Source organism: Vombatus ursinus, unplaced genomic scaffold, assembly GCF_900497805.2.
Source record: "Vombatus ursinus unplaced genomic scaffold, bare-nosed wombat genome assembly UNPS02010193.1, whole genome shotgun sequence".
In the NCBI taxonomy this organism is placed as follows: Eukaryota; Metazoa; Chordata; class Mammalia; order Diprotodontia; family Vombatidae; genus Vombatus; species Vombatus ursinus.
This window is the reverse complement of record NW_020949971.1, coordinates 6,501,946-6,521,137: the sequence shown is the minus strand read 5'-3', so window position 1 is coordinate 6,521,137 and position 19,192 is coordinate 6,501,946. Positions and strand designations below refer to the sequence as shown.

General features: G+C 41.4%; 1 protein-coding gene across 4 annotated transcripts in view; it reads left to right on the top strand.

Annotated features, from left to right (window-relative positions):
* PDE5A (phosphodiesterase 5A) overlaps nt 1-19,192 on the top strand; it is a 186,235-nt gene that overhangs the window by 20,082 nt on the left and 146,961 nt on the right. For all 4 annotated transcript variants that reach the window (XM_027853712.1, XM_027853715.1, XM_027853714.1 and 1 more), the window contains exon 2: nt 13,183-13,771. In XM_027853712.1, the coding sequence (XP_027709513.1) occupies nt 13,187-13,771 (585 nt within the window). In that variant the 5' untranslated portion in view covers nt 13,183-13,186. The remainder of the gene's footprint in view (nt 1-13,182; nt 13,772-19,192) is intronic.

Below are 19,192 nucleotides of genomic sequence, written 5' to 3'. Positions count from 1 at the left end.
GTGACTTTTTATGCTCTCATGTTTCTTAATGATTCAGTCCAACATTGGTTAGATGTTTATTATGTATAAGGCACTGTGTTAGCTACCGTATAGATACGATGGTAAATGCATGAGATGCTTACAACCAAGATATCAGCCTCTAAACAACTGTAATTACCTCCTGACCAACACCTACTGTCCTGTCTTCTCTTACCACTTCAATGCATGTTGCATACTACTGCCAGAATCATTGGCTTTACCCACTGACCAGGTCAGTTTACTCTGCTAAAAAACCTTTGGCAGGTCGCTATCACCTCCCAAGTAAAGATGATAAAGCATTTGGAAAATTGGGGATGAAAGGCATTCTGGAAGGACCAAAGCGAAGTGCTTAAATTTCATTAAAAAGTTCTGTTGCTAGATTGAATTTCATTTGTATGATTTAATACTTGTTGGCATAATTAAATCCATTTCAGATAGTTTCAAGGATGTCCTTCCTATTTCATTTTAAGAACAAAAACATGCACATGCTCTCTATAATTGTGTGGTGTGTGTGTGTGTGTGTGTGTGTGTGTGTGTGTAAGGTACTACTCCTTTTGTATATGAACAGTTTGGTGCTGAGAAAGGCAGAGAAAGAACATTTGTGTAAGGAGAACTGAAAAAAAATCCACCTGTAAATAAATAGCCCTTCAGATCAGATGTTGAGGAGAAGCACCCAGACTTGTTCTGAGGACTAGAGAAAAACTCTCTCTCCCTCAGATGAACACAATGTGAGCTCTGCCAGTAGCCCCAGGGCATTGGGATCCAGCCACTCAAGTGCCTGTTTTTAGAGTTCTGAAATTTATAATTGGCAATCATGAATCAAATAACTGCAAAGTTTGTATAAATACTGTTGGGCTCATACATAACTGGAACGTGAATTTCTTGAGGTAAAGACGTATCACTGAGCCTCCTGTTTGAGACATTTGAAGCTTTGTTCAGAACTGCTTTTGCTTTTTGGTGCATCTAAAGCCTGAGAAAGGGTAAATATCTCAGGGTTGCCTGTTTTGCCCTCTACTGACCTCTCTGACTTGATAAGGAGAAACAGAGCAAGAAGACAAGCTTTGCATTTGTTTCGCTGTGAGAAGAGGCTTGGAGCTGATTGGACAAAGCAGGATCCCTTGGTGTTTGTGGATATGAAGAGCTTGGGAATACTTTGGCTCATGGGAACTAGTCATCATTGAAAGAGCCAATCACTTTTTCTTCAAAACGCTGTCGTGGGTGGCCGTGAATGAAGAGAGCTCATTACCACTTCCTCTACCAGAGATCAAAGCAGGTGAGGCTTCGGCCAGCAGACGAGCAGGGAAGAGCAAGTAGCAGACAAGCAGCTTTAAGTAGTATGGATCGTTCCTCAATGGATCAAGGATATCAAGGTCTGAAGCCCAGAGTTCTGAGTTGCCCCAGGTACAAAGACTTCTCCACTCATGTGCCTCTCTGCTAGATTTCTCTAAGTGTGTATCCACTCTTTCCAATAGACACTGCATGTGTTGATGGGACACTGTAACCCAAGTTTATAGGTTAACTGTGATGCTTGATTATTCCTGCTTTTGCCTTCTGTTGAGTAAATGTTATGATTAATCCTGCTTTTGGCATTTGATGAGTAGGTTTTAAGATTATTCCTACTTTTGCAATAAATGTTTAGTAAATGTTTTATTTTTAAGAGTTAGCAGTGTTACGGCAGTTGATTTCATGTAAATAGGAAGCACACGGGTAGGGGCTCATGCGATGTAGTAGGGAGTAGTAATAAGGATAACTTCCACACAAACATTACTCCTCGGATCATGAGAGAGACAGAGAGTATAGAGTTGTAGGAACGTACTGATGCCAGCTTACAAATCAGGAGTCTATGTCACACCCAGGCTATGTATTCAAAATACGGAAGCTGTTCATTTCTTGAGTGCGTGACTTGTTTAAGTGTACGACTATTGGAAGTGGCTGCTACTTGTTTAGTAAGCAGTTTTTCTCTGAGGATTCCGTTGTTTCATTCTGCTTCAGTCACTCACAAATTTTATACTTATTTTCCTACTATTAAAGGCCTGAAGGGTTCCCGATACTGCGGATGTTGCTGCTTGCTCAGTCGTGGATTTGGCCAGCTCTAGGGTTGCATGTTCCTCCCAGCTCATGAAGCCTTTTCCTTGGGTATATGCTGCCAATGGTTTAACATTATCCCAGGGGCTCAGCCTCTTGAGGGCTGTAAAGACATCTTGTGGAATCAGAGTAGGCTAAATATTACTCCTAATGATGCTGCTTTTCCTATTAAGTTGTCATTGGCTTTGCTGCTCAAGCCATAACATCTGGAATCCCATCTAATGTTGGATAAAAGACAATAAATATGCTTCTCACAGAATTCGCTGTTAAATTTAAATCTTGCTTACAATAAGGAATTTTGTTCTTGTTCAGTTACGTCTGACTTTTTGTGACCCCATTTTGGGGATTTGTTTGGCAAAGATACAGGAGTTGTTTGCCATTTTCTTCTCCAGCTCATTTTACAGATGAGGAACTGAGGCAAACAAGGTTAAGTGACTTGTCCAGGCTCACACAGCTGGTATGTCTTAGAGGAAGGACATAATCCAAAGTCTCCTGACTCCAAGGCCAACCTTGTGTCTACTGTGCTGTACTGTCTGTCCCTTGTCTTCCATTAACAATCGTAGAATCAGAGATTCGGAGCTGGAAGGGGCTTCAGAGGACGTGGAGGCCAACCCCCACATTTTACAGATGAGGAAACTGAATCTCAGAGATGTCATGTGACTTGTCCAGAGTCACACAGCTAGTAAGTGTCCGAGGAGGGATTTGAACCCAGCTCTTCTCGACTCCTGCGTCCAGAAGGGAATGGGAGCTGGGAAATCCATGCTACAGTGGATGTATTACTGAATTCAGAGTCAGGATTTAGAATCGAGCCCAGGTGCCAACATTTCTGAGCTGTAGAATGGTAGACAAGTCAAACTCTCAGAACCTCAGTTTTCCTACCTATAAAATAGGGATAATAGTACCACATTTTTTAGTTTACCAGTTAGTTCCATAAAAAGTGCCTATGGGTATTAAAAAGCCTGTAAAGATGTGAGCTCTTATATCTGGTTTTTGAGAAGACTTGCTATGCCTTCTAAGTGCCCAAGACTTAAGTCCTTAGATTAAAATGGAAGTTTTCTAATTTGCTGTCGGTTAAGGCGATAGCCAAGGCTTCCCTGTGTGTCGCTAGCTTCCATTCTGGTTTAGTTTTGTTCAAACAGATGCTTTTCATGAACCTCATGACAGAAGCAAACTCTTAAACAAAAAAGCATTGTGAACTAAAGACTTTGTAACTTGGAAGGGGCTTTGAGCAGAATGATGCCCCCAAAGTGTGACCCTAGACTTGGCTTTGCCCTTCAGCCTCTGACCATGGCCTGGCTCCACTGGAATGGAACAACAAGGTTGCTTCTAGCTGGTTTATGAATCTATTCTTTGTTCCATTTGTCAGCACTGTACCCTGTGAGATGCCCATTCCCATCAAAGAACAGTAGGATAAAGAATGAAATGGGAAGGAGAGAAAGATGGGCCCTTGCTGGGTCCAGCTTTTTGTCAGCCTTGTTTAACCTGATACCATGAACTGCTCATTGGATATGGCTGTTCAACAAAGTTCTTGAGCCATGGATTCAGTTAAGTAGTAATCTAGAAGTCATAGGATTTTAGGCCTGGAGGAAACCCCTGAGATCATTGAACGGGGTTCAACCACTCCAATATTATGAACGAAGAACCTTGAGTGACTTACTGAAGGTCATACAATTAATTCAGGACATCTCTGGTTCAGGGCTCTTTCTGTCATATTTTGTCATATTTTTGTCACTGTCATATTTTCTCATTTTCAATGTCCTTTCATGTGCATTTTTTTTTGCCATTGCGTGACTGTAAAAGCCCTGTGAAGTCAGTGGATGATGGCATACCCATTTTACAGAAGTGGCAGGTGAGACTCAGAGTCACTCTGATTTAACATCCTTTATGTGGCTAGCTATTAAGAAAACTGGTTGGAGAACCCTGATACCTAACTCTTAGACCTCGCTGTTTTCTCTTACTTATAAGAGAAGTAAGTAATAAAGAAATGAGATTCTTGGAGTAGGTCAATCAGTCCCTACCCTATGTAATCACAAGACTCTTCTGTTACTTTGTATAGTTTACAATCTTTGCCTTAGCAGGAGGTGTAAACGTCCTTTAATCCTACCCTTATCTGAAATATAGGATGATGGCTCCTGTCTATGACAACTGCCGGATGCTTGTTTAGACTGCTTGAATACTGTTAGTGAAGAAGAGGTTAGGTGTGGAAAGAAAAATAAAAGATTATTAATTGAAAAAGTATTTTTAAAAGGAAGCAGCCCATTGTTTTTGACCAGTTCTAGTTAGAGAGGTAGCCTTGCAAAGTGGATGGGGAGCTGGCCTCAAATCAGGAAGACCTGGGTTCAAGTCTGGCCTCTGACACATATTAGCTGTGTGATCCTGGCCCAGTCACTTAACCTTTCAGTGTTCTAGGCTACTCTCTGGGATATAAACGGAAGAAAAGATGTTGAAGATCTGCATTGGTAAAAGAAGTTTCCTCCCTCTACCAATAAAATCCCAGGCTCTATCCCCTGTCCCTGTCCAGTTCTTAGGAAGTTCTTACATTTATTCTTAGGACATTGACACCTTCCCCCACCTCCAGCTTCCATTTTCCATCTGTCTTCCTTGGGAGAAGGTTGTAGGGAAAGGACCAAGAGAAGGATGAGATTGAAAGAAGGGGAAGGAGAAGAAGATTGGGAGGGGGATTTGTGTGGAAGACCCAATAATGAATTTGTGGAGAGGAAGTGTATTTCCTTGAATGCAGAAAGTTTAGAATTTGATTTAATGAAGGACAGATCGTAATAATGGTTCAGAAAATCAAGTAAATTCTGTCACTAAAATAACATTAAGAATTCCTAGGCCATCCAGAGGGTCTTGCAAGGTAGTCCTACGTGAGAATTTACATACAATTAAATTCAGATGAACAAAAAAGCAGGTAGAAATATTGCTCAACACTGGGGACACAATGGTCAAATGCCAACAATGCTTGCTCCCAGGAAGATTATGTTCTATTGGGGAGAAACAGCATGTACTCAGACAAATGAGTACTAATTGGTGATTTTGAGCACTGGAAGAAATTATCTAGTCAGGGGAGGTTTTACATAGTAGAAAGAGTGATGGACTTAGAGTCCAGAGATTTACATTTGATTTTAGGCCTTTGCATGTATTAGCTAGAGTCATGGGTAAGTTTTTGGAGCCTCAGTTTTCCTAGTCTTTAAAATGGGAATAATAATAATAATAATAATAATAATAATAATACCCAGAGTCATAATAAACTAGCATGGGACAAAGTGCCACCATTGAGGGGTTATGGGTGTCATTTCTGCCACATCTGCTGTCCCTGGACTTCACCTCAAGGTCTTGCTGAAGTATGACTTTCCCTCCTGGACTGCCTTGGGCAAAGGCTACCCTCAGTGGGATTATCTTCCCATACCAATGCCACTTGACCCCCAGATGAATCTGCCTCATGTGCTGCTTTGGCTTGCTTGGGCTCTTAAGAATACCTGTATGGTCAGCCTCACAAGTTGTCATGAGAAAAGGGCTTTGGAATGAGACCTCCAATAAGTGAACATTTCCTCCATTGTTGGTCAAGGGTAAATGGGAGAGGTAAGAGAAGCAGGGTGAGCCATTGGAAAGAGCACTGACCTGGAGGGCGTCAGAAAAACTCCTTCTGAGACTTACTAGCTGTGTGAACTGGACAAGTGCCTTAATGTCCTCGTCTATAAAATCAGATGGAAGGGGGACGGTTGGTAAATGGTCGCTAAGATCCTTACCATCTCAAAATCTATGAGCCCATGAATAAATGGCTCATACCTAATTTATGTTTTTTTCATCACAGTATTCTGAACTTTTTGTAAAAGTAGATGACTGCAAATAAGGTTTCAGACAGGATGGGAGGGATATCGTATAGCTAGCTGCCGAAGCTCATTGGTCTCTATGACACTCTTTCTGGTTTGTTTTCTTTTTCAGGAGATACTTTCTAATACAAAGTGAATTTTTTGACCCTCAGAACTGGCTTCTCCTGCATGCTCCATGTTGTGGTTGAAAGGAATTCAAATTAGAGACCTACCATATGGAGTGGGCATATTTGTGGAGGGTGAGGGATTTGGGTCGACCTTGTTGTTGATTCCGTGGGCTGGATGCTGGGCTGCGTGGATGTGGTTTCAAGTCCAATTTCTCAAGTTTGCCTTTTTCATTTGGTAACCTCTCTCTTAGCCATCACCCCCATAATGATGACAGGAATGTTTTATGGTCAGTGCTCTCTTTTCTGTCTTTGGAAATATTTTCGGTCTTCACTGGAAAATGGTAGCATAGGTTTACACTTGGAAGGGATTTTAGAGGTCATCTGCTGTAGTCCCCTCATTTTATGGGTGGGGAAGATGAGTTCTGGAGTGCCTGTCTCAATAATTAACTATGGGACACCATACAAAGGAATGGAATGTCCACTCAACACGACTGTATGAATGTGAAGCATATTTTGGGGGACTCATTAGCATTTCCCTTCCTCTGTTTTGCCTCATTCTGTTACTTAGCTATATCTAAGGCCCCTGGGGGCTTAATTATCACTTCTATAAAGATGACTCTCAAATCTAGCCATCTGCCTCTTGTTCCTCTTGTGAGACAAATCCCTGCATTGGCCCTGTCCAAAAAAGGAAGGAAGGAAGAAGGAAGGAAAGAAGGGAGAAAGAAAGAAAGAGAAAGAATAAAGAAAGAAAAGAAAACAAGCAACAGTCTTCAGTTTGAGTCCATCAGCTCTCTATCTGGAGGTGGATAGCATGTTTCATTATGAGTCCTCCGGAATTGTGGTGGATCATTGTGTTGATCAGAGTTGCAAATTCTCTCAAAGTGTATCATTACAATGCTGCTGCTACTATATATATACATGGTTCTGCTTCTGCCTTCTTCCTTTGTATATATTTCATGTATATATTTATTTGTGTGATTATTTTTCTTTTGTTAGAATGCAAGTTTCATGAGGGCAGGCACTTTCATTTTTTTAATGTTTCTTTTTTAATTATTAATTTATTTATTTTAGTTTTCAACATTCACTTCCACAAGATTTTGAGTTTCAAATTTTCTCCCCATCTTGTCCCTCCCCCCACCCCAAAATTGCATACATTCTGAATACCCCTTCTATCTGCCCTCCCTTCTATCCTCCCCCCCCTTCTCTTATCCCCTTACCCTTCTATTTTCTTGTAGGGCAGGATAGATCTCTATACCCTGTTGCCTGTATATCTTATTTCCCAGTTGCATGTGAAAACAGTTTTTAACATTTGTTTTTAAAACTTTGGGTTCCAAATTTTCTCCCTTCCTCTCTCTCTACCCACCCTTATTGAGAAAGCAAGCAACTCAATACAAGTTATACATGTGTAGTCATGTGAAGCACTTACATAGTAGTCATGTTGTGGAAAACCAGCTATATTTCCCTTCATCCTATCCTGCTCCCTGTTTATTCTATTCTTTCTTTTGACCCTGTCTCTCCTCAGTGTTTGCTTCTGATTACCCCCTTCCCCAATCTGACCTCCCCAGTATCATTCCCCCACTCTCTTATCCTCTTCCCCCCTATTTTCCTGTAGGGTAAGATAGCTTTCCATACCCAATTGAATGTGTATGTTATTCCATCCTTAAGCCAAATCCAATGAAAATAAGATTCACTCATTTCCTCTCCACTTCCCGCTTCCCCTCCACTGTAAAAGCCTTTTCTTGTCTGTTTTATGTGAGATAATTTACCCCATTCTACCTCTCTCTTTCTCCTTCTCCCAGTATAATCCTCTCTCATGCTTTAATTTTGTTCTTCAGATATCACCCATTCATTTGACCTGGTGCCCTCTGTCTGTCTGTCTGCCTATCTATCTATCTATCTATCTATCTACACACATCATTTTTTTCCTCCAACTACCTTAATACTGACAAAGGTCTCATGAGTTACAAATATCATCTGTCCATGCAGGAATGTAAACAGTTCAACCTTAGTAAGTCTCTTATGATTTCTCTTTCCTGTTTACCTCTTCATGCTTCTCTTGAATCTTGTATTTGAAAGTCAGATTTTCTATTCAGCTTTGTTCTTTTCATCAAGAATGCTTGAAAGTCCTCTGTTTCACTGAGTGTCCATTTTTCCCCTGAAGGCTTTTACTCAGTTTTGCTGGGTAGGTGATTCTTAGCTGTAATCCTATCTCCTTTGCCCACCAGAATATCATATTCTAAGCCTTCTGGTCCCTTAATGTAGAAGCTGCTACATCTTGTGGTATCCTGATTGTGTTTCCACAGTACTTGAATTGTTTCTTTCTGGCTGCTTGCAATATTTTCTCCTTGACTTGGGAACTCTGGAATTTGGCTACAATATTCCTAGGAATATTTTCCTTTAGGTATCTCTTTCAGGAGGTGATTGGTGGATTCTTTCAATTTCTATTTTACCCTCTATTTCTAGAATATCTGGGCAATTTTCCTTGATAATTTCTTGAAAGATGATGTCTAGGCTCTTTTTTGATCATGGCTTTCAGATAGTCCAATAATTTTTAAATTATCTCTCCTGGATCTATTTTCTAGGTCAGTTTTTTTTCCAATGAGATATTTCACATTGTCTTCTATTTTTTTTTCATTCTTTTGGTTTTTGTTTTACAATGTCTTGATTTCTCATAAAGTCACTAGCTTCCAATTGCTCCATTCTAATTTTTAAAGAAGTATTTTCTTCATTGAGCTTTTGAACTTCCTTTTCCATTTGGCCAATTCTGCTTTTTAAGACATTCTTCTCCTCATTGGCTTTCTGGACCTCTTTTGCCATTTGGGTTAGGCTATTTTTTAAGGTGTTATTTTCTTCAGTATTTTTTTTGAGTCTCCTTTAGCATGTTGTTGACTTATTTTTCATGATTTTCTTGCATCACTCTCATTTCTCTTCCCAGTTTTTCCTCTAGTTCTCTTACTTGCTTCTCAAAATCCTTTTTGAGCTCTTCCAAGGCCTGGGACTGATTCATATTTTTCTTGGAGGTTTTGGATGTAGGAGCTTTGACTTTGTTGTCTTTTTTCTGGTTGTATGTTTTGATCTTCTTTGTCACCAAAGAAAGATTCTATGGTCTGACTTTTTTTGTGCAGTTTGCTCATGTTCCCAGCCAATTACTTGAGTTTTAAACTCTTTGTTAAGGTAGGGGTCTGCTTCCAGTGTAGAGAATGTATTGTCCCAAGCTTCAGGGGTTTTGTGCAGCTGTTTTCAGAGATACTTCTAGGGACCTATAAATTTTCAGTTCTTCCAAGGTGGTACAATCAAGGTCAAGGTGTTTACTCCTTTCCTGGCCTGGCCTCTGGTCTATGAATGACCACAAACATTCTTTTATGCCTTTGAACTATGAGGAGGATTTCCTCTCCACCATCACTGCAAGCTCCATCATGCCAGCACTCCTCCTCGCCCCAGGATCGCTACCTAGAACTGTGACCCAGTTCCAAGCACGGGCAAAACCAGAGAATCCTACCTCGGTGCCAGCAAAGAGATCCCTGCAAGGTCCCTCCAATCAGCCACTGGATTCCCCCTCAGTCTGTGGACCGAGAGCTCCAGAAGCAGCTGCTGCCCCAGGGCCATGCCAGGACTGGGGCTGGGACTGAGCTTCTCTCTCACTGCAGTCACAGACCTTTCCTTCTGACCTTCTAAGTTGTCTTTGGCATTTGTGGGTTGAGAAGTCTGGAAACTGCCATAACTGCCCATGATTCGGTCCCCCGAGGCCTGCTCCAGGTTCTCTGAGGCCTAGTCTTTGCACGTACACCCACACTGAACTGCATTCCTCTCCCAGCCTGGCGTGATAGACCTTTCCAATCAACCATTCAGGTTGTCTTGGGATAGAAATTGGTTTCACTCTGTCTTTTTGTGGGTTCTGCTGCTCTAGAATTTGTTTAGAGCCATTTTTTACAGGTATTTGGAGGGGTCTGAGGGACAGCTCAAGCAAGTCTTTGCTTTGACTCTGCCATCTTGTCTCCGCCCCCATATGTTTTTTTCTATCTTTATCTTCTAACACCATCTGGAACATATTAGCCATGGCATTAGAAATGCTTTGTTGTTGTTCAGTTGTTTCAGTCATGTCTGACTCTTTATGACCCCATTTGGGGTTTTGGCAGAGATACTGGAATGGTTTGCCATTTCCTTCTACCGCTGATTTGATAGATGAGGAAATTGAGGCAAACAGGGTTAAATGCTTTGCCCAGAGTCACAAAGCTAATAAGTATCTGAGGCCACATTTAAACTCAGAAAGAAGAGTCTTCCTGATCTCGTGCCCAACACTATGTCCATCGTACCACCATGATAGTTGATTAATTGACTGGTCCTTATTCTGCCCTCTGGTGCTATAAAATGTAGATAATTTTTCCTCTACATGACAAGCATCCTATATTTAGAGGTAGTGATTATGCCTGCTCCACCTCTTGCCCTTGATTAACATCCTTAGTTCTGCCAACCTTTCATTATGTGGAATGGCTTTGCATTCCTTTGACATCCTCTGTTGCCTGCTCCTGGATGCATGGCTCTAATATGAGTCCCACTTTGCCACGACCCCTTTGAAATATGGTTTCCACAAGTGATCTCAGTGCTGTAGATGTTATCTGACCTGAGCACAGTGTCCTGGGGCTCTTCCTTCCTGTCTCCTGTAGGCCCTCCTATTAATACAGCCTAGGACTGGGCATAGTATCCTTGGCATATTGTTGATTCACGTTAGGGGTGTGGTTGTCTCAAATCCCTAAGTCATCTTCTCAGCAACTGCAGTTTTGCCTGTTCTATATCTGTACTTAAGTGCAAGGCTTTATTCTTTCTTGCTTTAAAAAAAATAAGTATTTATATTCTTTAAAAAAAAAAAACTTTAGTTCCAAATTCTTTCTCTTCCTCCAGCCCTTCCCCTGCCCATTGGAAAGCAAGCAGTATAATATCTATTGTGCATATTAAGACATGCAAAATTTTTTGATGTTGTTCAGGCATTTCAGTTGTATCTGACTCTTTCTGACCCCTTTTGGGATTTTCTTGTCAAAGATACTGGATTGGTTTGCCATTTTCTTCTTTAGCTTATTTGACAGGTGAGGAAACTGAGGCAAACAGGGTTTTTTTTTTTTCTTTCTTCCTTTTTTCTTTTTTTCCTTCCTTCCTTTTTTCTTTTTTCTCTTCCTTCTTTCCTTCTGGCCTTCCTGCATCCCTTCCTCAAATCTTCACAAATCATTGCATCATCCCTCTCCTTTTTTAAGTTCTGAACTGATAAACAATGATGAAATCAGCTCTGTCATTGCTCCTTGGAAAGGTATATCAGTTCTACTTTCCTCAGGCTCCGCTTACCATTCCTGTAACTTGTCAAACCAAAATACTTTCCTAAGCCATCACTCTACTTCCCTAAAAATGCTATTTCCTCCATTACATTATAAACCCCTTGAAGGCAGGGACAGTCTTAACTGAATACAAAGTATTCATATCCCCAGGGCTTAGCACAATGCTTGCCAGGTAGTAAGTGCTTAAGACATTCTTGGAAAAATACATTAAGTCATTCATTTCCATGTATCTTTCCTTGATGGTGGTATTCCATCACCCCTTCAATTAAATTTCTTTCAGACATTCTAGCTCAAGCTCTTTTCATGGTGGTAAAGAATTGGAAACTGTTGAGAAACCCATCAATTACGGAATGTCTGAACAAGTTGTGGTGTATGAATGTAATGGAATACTATTGTACTGTAAGATAGGATGAAGTTGATGGTTTCAGAAACACCTGGGAAGAGCCGTATGAACTGATGCAAAGTGAAGTGAGCAAAAGCAGAACAAGTTATACAGTAATGGCAATATTGTAAAGATAATCAATTGTGAAAGACTTAGTAACTCTCGTCAGCACAGCGGTATCGACCACAATTCCAGCAGACTCATGATTCAACATGCTAGCCACTTCCAGATAAAGAGCTGATGAATTCAGTGTCGATTGAAGCATGTGTGTTTATACAAACACACATATATGTATATACAGACATGGCTAGTGCAGGAAATTGTTTTGACTGTACATATTTGTGATGGGCTTTGTTTGATTTACTCTCTCAATGGATAAGGTAGGGGGAGATAGAAAGAGAATTTGGGAATGAAAATAAAATAAAATTGAATTTTTTTAAAAGTCTGACACATTCCCTGGAATATCCCCAGTGGGGACATTTCACTTTTCTCCTTTGAGGCAAGATTTGATTTTTGGAAATGAACAAAAGGCATTCTCAGCGGAGGTGGATGATCGAGCCAGGTGAAAAATGAGCTGTGACTCTTCACTAACAAGAATGTTCTTTTACACCTTATAAATTGGCTCTGATGGAAGCAAGAAAAAAGGAAGGGGAAGGGGACTGAGCAACGGCAGTTTTAATGGGATATGTGTCCATAGCTACTTTGAAGGAACACAACTCACAAGGCCTAGTTAGTTGAGAAATCAACCTTGATTCATATCCACACTTATTATGGCTGATTGTTTGATAGAAGAGTATATTAGAAACATATGTAGTTATTGCACACACATTTTTCTTCATTTGCAATTTAAGGGTGTTCTGTTTCCTTACGATGGTCTTACCTCGCCTGACCCCACATTATATGCCCTAACAGATCATTTAAAAGAGCAGACATCTTTTAGAAAAGTCGTTGATATTTCATTTTGGAATAAATCCTTAGGCTTAACCCGACTGGATTTGCCTTGTTAATCCAATTCTCCTTAGGTTAATATTAAAATTCCATCTTTATTCCGTGAGCAAAAACCAAATGATTGTAGAGGAGGCAGCTGAGATGCATTCTAGGTTATAATTAAATAATCTTTGTATGGGTAATTGAGAGTTAATATCACTGAAATGTTAATTGAAGCAAATATGCACTGCTTTCTGCATTTGAGAAATCCCCTGAGTTATACTGTGGCTCTGTTTCCCTTTCTTCATATCCCTGGCTCTCTGCTTGGTGCCTGGCATATAGTCAGTACTTAATAAATGTTTGTGGATTGATTGAATTTCTCCTGGTAAATCAAATACTTAATCGTCTGTCCTCTGATCACTTTTCCTAAATGTGAGTTACGTTCTCCCTCCTCTCTTTGAAATATTGAATTATTATTATTATTTTTTTACTATGTCATTCTGCAGAGAGATGGTCAATGCATGGTTTGCTGAGAGAATTCATCCTATCCCAGTCTGTAAGGAAGGAGTCAGAGGTCACACGGAGTCCTGCTCTTGTCCTACTCAACAGAGTCCCCGTTCCGAGACCACTGCCCCCAGCACCCCCACCAGGAAGATCTCAGCCTCCGAGTTTGACAGGCCACTCCGGCCCATAGTGGTCAAGGACGCTGAAGGCACTGTGAGCTTCCTCTGTGACTCAGAAAAGAAGGAACAGATGCCTCTGCAGCCCCCCAGGTTTAGTCCTGACACAGGAGATCAGTGCTCAAGGCTCTTGGAGCTTGTGAAAGATATTTCCAGTCATTTAGACGTCGCAGCGCTTTGTCACAAAATCTTCTTACACATCCATGGGCTGATCTCTGCCGATCGCTATTCCCTTTTCCTGGTTTGTGAGGACAGCTCCAATGACAAATTCCTCATCAGTCGCCTGTTTGACGTCGCGGAAGGCTCCACTCTGGAAGAAGCTTCCAATAGCTGTATTCGCTTAGAATGGAACAAGGGAATTGTGGGTCATGTGGCGGCTCTGGGGCAGCCCTTGAACATCAGAGATGCCTATGAGGTAACGAGGGTCTGCCCAGGAGGGGGAGGGATGGGGAAGTTGTCCTAGATTCCATTTCATTCAACAAATATTATTCAGTACCTGCTTTGTGGAAGGCTGTTCTAGGCACCAGTAAGACAAAGACACCAACTTGGCATCACACTAGGGGGGCATAATATGTGTACAAATAAATATGTACAAGAAAAATTGAGGAGGGAGGAAGTCTAAGGACTGGGGTAATCAGGGAAGGATTTGGGAGGAGTTGGCACTTGGATTGAGCTTTGAAGGAAGAGTAGGACTCTGAGAGGCAGTACATTCCAAGCGTGGGGAATGGCTTCTGCAAATGCACGGAGGTGGGAAATTGAGGATTGAGGTCATGAAACAGCTAGGCTGATAGGACCATTTAAAGATGAAAAGGAAGAATAATCAGCTCAGATCCAATAATGAGAGTATTCCTACTTCAGATCTTGCTTGGATTTCCACCATATACTTCCTTCTTCACTAGGGTTAATAATCAATGAAGAAAAGCCTTCATTTTTTTCATAGGGTTTTATCCTCTAAGTCAGCGTTCTCCATAGCTTGACCCCAAGGGGAGGGGCTTGTGATCAACCAATCAGAAGGTAGGAAGATGAGTCACATCCCATTCTTTCTCAAAATGGCCAGTTGAGGAGTTTGTCTACAGTACAACCACATTTCCCCTCGACACTTGTAGCCCCCAGGTCACTTCACTACAGGAGGACCAGTTCTGTGCCCTGGTGCAGTGAACAACTGAGTAATACTCTCACTCCCTTCATGTGCATTATTAGAGAGAGAGAGAGTGTCACTCATAATGAATCAGTACAGATGGCTTGTGCTCTGCAGGGCTGATCTTGTTTCCCAAATACTCTCCTCTTCCAAATCTGTTTATTACTGTTAGTACCTCTAGCCTTCAGGCAACCCAGGTTCCTATCCCTTCCTTTCCTAGATATCCAGTTGCCAAATCTTAGTATTTCAAGACCTCCCCAGTATCTCTGACATCTGTTCCCTTCTCTCTACTCACCCAGCCCTCACTCTAGTTCAGGCCCTTGTGAGCTATTACCTAGAATATTTAAGTAGCCTCCTAATAGGGCTCCATGCCTCCAGTCTCCTCCATCTCAGATCCATCCTACACATAATTGTGAAAGTGATTTTTCCAAAGCACGGGTCTGACACTGCTACTCCCCTACTCAATAAATTCTCATGGCTTCTTGTTGACTATATTTCATCTTTATCTTATTTTTCTAAATTTCCATTTCTGTCTAAGTTTTATGATATATGCTATTATTAGCACAGCAGTCAATGTGTGTAATTGCAAATAAGTAAATATACACATATTGGAGTTGTATCCTCAAAGATTTTTTTTTAACTGAGAGGGGTGTACTATTGGAAGAAGTTTGGAGAGCACTGGTGCGGCAATCATTCGATTAGGTGTTACTGTCCACAGGAGATGAAACAGCCATGCTGGTGGTCACTGATATTCTTTAGTTAGGAAAGATGCAGAGAGAGAGATAGAATCATTTCAAGGGCAGTTTGTTGGGAAGGGAGCCATGACTCCAAATTGTCCTTCACTGGCCCTGTGGGTTCTTGTCTGTTTTCTGGTGCCTCAGCTCCTCTCACCTTGCTTTGTAGCAAAGACTTTAGGCTGTAGTTGTGATGAAGCTTTAAGGAATTGGGGGAAGAGCCCTGGCTTTGGAGTCAAAAGACCTGGGTTTGAATCTTGGCCCTGTCATTTAATCACCTCTTTCCCCTTGGCCAAGTTTCTTCAGTGACCCAGGCCTCAGTTTCTTCACCAGTAAAATCATGAGGTTTGGCAAAAAGTTGCTAAATTGTGCATACCTAACCCAGGTATGCACATTCTGATCCAGGGATACAACTACTAGATACATACCCCAAAGAGTACAAAATAAAGAGGAAAATGGTCCATATGTAAAAAATATATATGTGTATATAGACATACACACAAATAATATATACATATACATGTGCATACACACTGAAATATTGTGTGTATGCCTATATACATATATGTATGTGTATATACAAATGTATACATAGATGTGTGTACGTATGTATGTATGTATACACACACACATACATACCCACTCTTTTCATAGCAGCTAAAAGTGAGAAACTAAGGAACTGCCTTCCTGTTGGGTAATTGCTAAGCAGATTGCAGCGTATGAATGTAATGAAACACTGTTGTGCGGTAAGAAGTGATGAAGGGGATGGTTCCAGAGAAACCTGGCGAGACTTGTATGAACTGATGCAAAGTGGAGTGAACTGAACTAGGGGAACAGTGTACACAGTAACAGCAATCAGCTGGGAAAGATTTAAGAACCCTGATCAATGCAAGGACAGACCATGAGTCCGAAAGACTGAAGAAGAAATGCGTCACTCACCTCCTGCAGAGTGGGAATGAGCTGACGATGCAGAGACAAAGCGACCTTTTTGCTCATGGCCACTGTGGGTTTGGTTTTGCTGGACTCCGAATGTTTATGATGGGTGTTTTCTTTTTCTTTTTCTTTCTGTTTTTGGTTCAATGGGAGAGGTTACAGATTACAAGTGAGTGCATAAACAAATGCGTGTTTAAGCATCACAGGTTTGGAGTGCATGATTTCTGGGGTCCTTCCAGCTCTAAATTTTGTGATTCTATAATTTGCTTTTTACATAAGTCCAGCCTAAAAGAAACAGATGGCAGCAAGCAGAGGATCAAGGGGCCAAAAGATCATAAATTTATAACTGGAGGGGACGTTACGTGTCATCAAGTCCAGCCTCCTTCATTTTACAGATGAAGATACTGAGACCCAGAGTTGTGAATCCACTCACCGGATGTCACAGTAAATATCCGAGGCAGGATTTGAATTCAGGTCTTCCTGACTTTAGGCCCAGTGCTCTATCAACTACACCAGGGGTTCTAACTATCTTTGGTGTCCTGGACATCTTTGGTGGTCTGATAAAGCCCGTGGTCCCCTTTCCAGAATGTCTTCAAATAATAGCTTTATTTTATTTACATAGCACTTTAAGTTTTGCAAGGTGTTTTACAAATATTACCTCATTTAATCCCCACCTCAACCCTGAGTGGTGTCTGCTATTATGATCCCCATTTTACAGATGGGGAAACTGAGGCAGAGATTGATTAAGTTGCCTAGGGTCACACAGCTAGGCTGAATTTGAACTCAAGTATGCCTGACTCCAAGTTCAATACTCTATTCACTGAGCCAGTTAACTTCCTCTAAATTTTAAAATGCATGAAATAAAATACATAAGATGACCCCCCAAAAATGAAAACTATCTACTCATAATTGTATTACCAGTGGTTAGCACAGTGCCTGGCACATAGTAAACACAATAAATACTTGTCGATTTACTAAGGAAAGTAATTATATTGAAATACAGCGATAGAAATATTGAAGGAAAAAAAGAGTTCGTGGAAGCCCAGTTAAGAGCCCCTGTGGCCATGTGGCCCACTGATTATATCAGTGAACCTACTCATCATGGGACCTCGCACACAGTGAGCCTGCATTCGTGGCATTGTGGACACTTTGTGGGATGCGAGATGGGCCTTCCTACCAGGGAATCACCCAGACGTGCTTTTTGCTCTGTGGACGCCCGCGCACCACTGACGTTGTCATTTGCCAACTAGACTTGGCGAGGGGTTTCTGGCTTTGATCTCCTCATTCTTTATCAGTATGCATGTAATTATTATATTGTTTACATTACAGAATTAGATGATGGCTTTTTACTCTGCCTTCAGAGGAAAATATTCAGCTGCACAAAGGGCTTCTAACCCCAACACAGGTTTCTGAATAGGTCTGATTACCTTGTAATTGGTCGTTTGCAGGAGTAATTTTCGAGTTTCTGAAGCATGACCACTTCACACCTCCCCGCCAAGAGTGTTAGCGTCAACTTAAAAAATGGTACAGTAGAAAGTATGCCCCTTCCTCATTTAGGAATGATAATAGCAACAGCAATTAATAATAATAGTAGCGATAGCTAGCATTTATATAGCACCTGAAGGTTTGCTAAGTGCTAAGGAAGCAGTTTACAAATGCTGTCTCATTTGAGCTTCACAACAGCCCTGGAAGGTAACCTGTCCTATATTTATCCCCATTTTACAACTGAGGAAAATGAGACTCAGAGATGTTATATGACTCGCCCAGGGTCACACAGTTAGTGTCTGAGGCTGCGTTTGAACTCAGAGCCTTCTGAATCCAAGTCTAACACTCTATGCACTGTACCACCTAACTCTAACACTGATGGGATACAACAGTGGGATGTACTTTGGACCACGCAGGGACCACTCAAGACACAGTGCCCATGGCTGTGGTGTTTCTCTCTTTGGGAAGATGATGAGAACACTGGTTGTTGCTAGATGTATATCGAGGACACACTGTGCATAAAGTACTGGACTCTGAGAACAATACCAAGATTTATGTGACATGGACCCTGCCCTCAAGGAGCTTACAGTCTAGTAGGGGAAAATAAGATAGGGATTAGACCTCAGAGTTTTGGAAACTCAATCTCCCAAGAGAAGTCTGCACACTCTGCATCTTGTATTCTTGTAGAGTAACTTAGGGTACTAGGAGGTTAAGTGACTTGTCCAGGGTCACATAGCCAGAATATGCTAGAGATGGGACTCAAACTCAGGTCTTCTTGTTTTCAAGGCTGACTCACTATTCACTTCACCATACTACCTCCCTAAGATATCCATGCAAATAAACATAATATGGAGTAGAACGCAAAAGTGATTAAGAGATTCCAGATACTCCGATAGCTCACAGGCTTGAGAGGGTGCTTCTGGCTGGCTCCAGGAAGAAGGGCCGTTTGATTTGGGTTTTAAGGGAGGGTAGAATTTATAGTAGTTGAAGTGGAGGAGGGAAAGGATAGTCAAGGCAGAGGCTACACAAATGGCATGGAGGATGGTTGCAATCATGGAGAATTAAGGAGACCTGTCTTTCTGGAGCAAAATGGAGTAGTATTGGGTGAGTCTGGAGACCTAAGCTGGGACCAAGATGTTGGATGCCAGCCTTAGGAGTTGGATTTTTTGAATTGGTTTTCTAAGGTTTTTGAGCCAGCCTGTTCTGATTAGGAAGGTCAATCCGGCAGCCACGTGTAGGATGGTTTGGGGATGAAGAGACCACTTACAAGACTATGACAATAGTCTAAGTGAGAAGTCGTGAAGATTGGAAGTAGGGTGGGGGCTAAGGGAATGGAGATGGAGGGAGTAAAATTTGGAGGTAGAAGAGAAAGTACTAAGACACTAATGGAATGAATGAATAAAGATGACCTTTGAAAGTCATGGAATGGGTCCAGCTCAGACTAAATATGTTGAGCTCTCTCTAATCAGGTGTGTAGGGCCCCAGAGCAGGATCTGAGGGTGGAGCACAGTATTATGGTATTGAGGTAGTTTCTTGTAGGAAACAG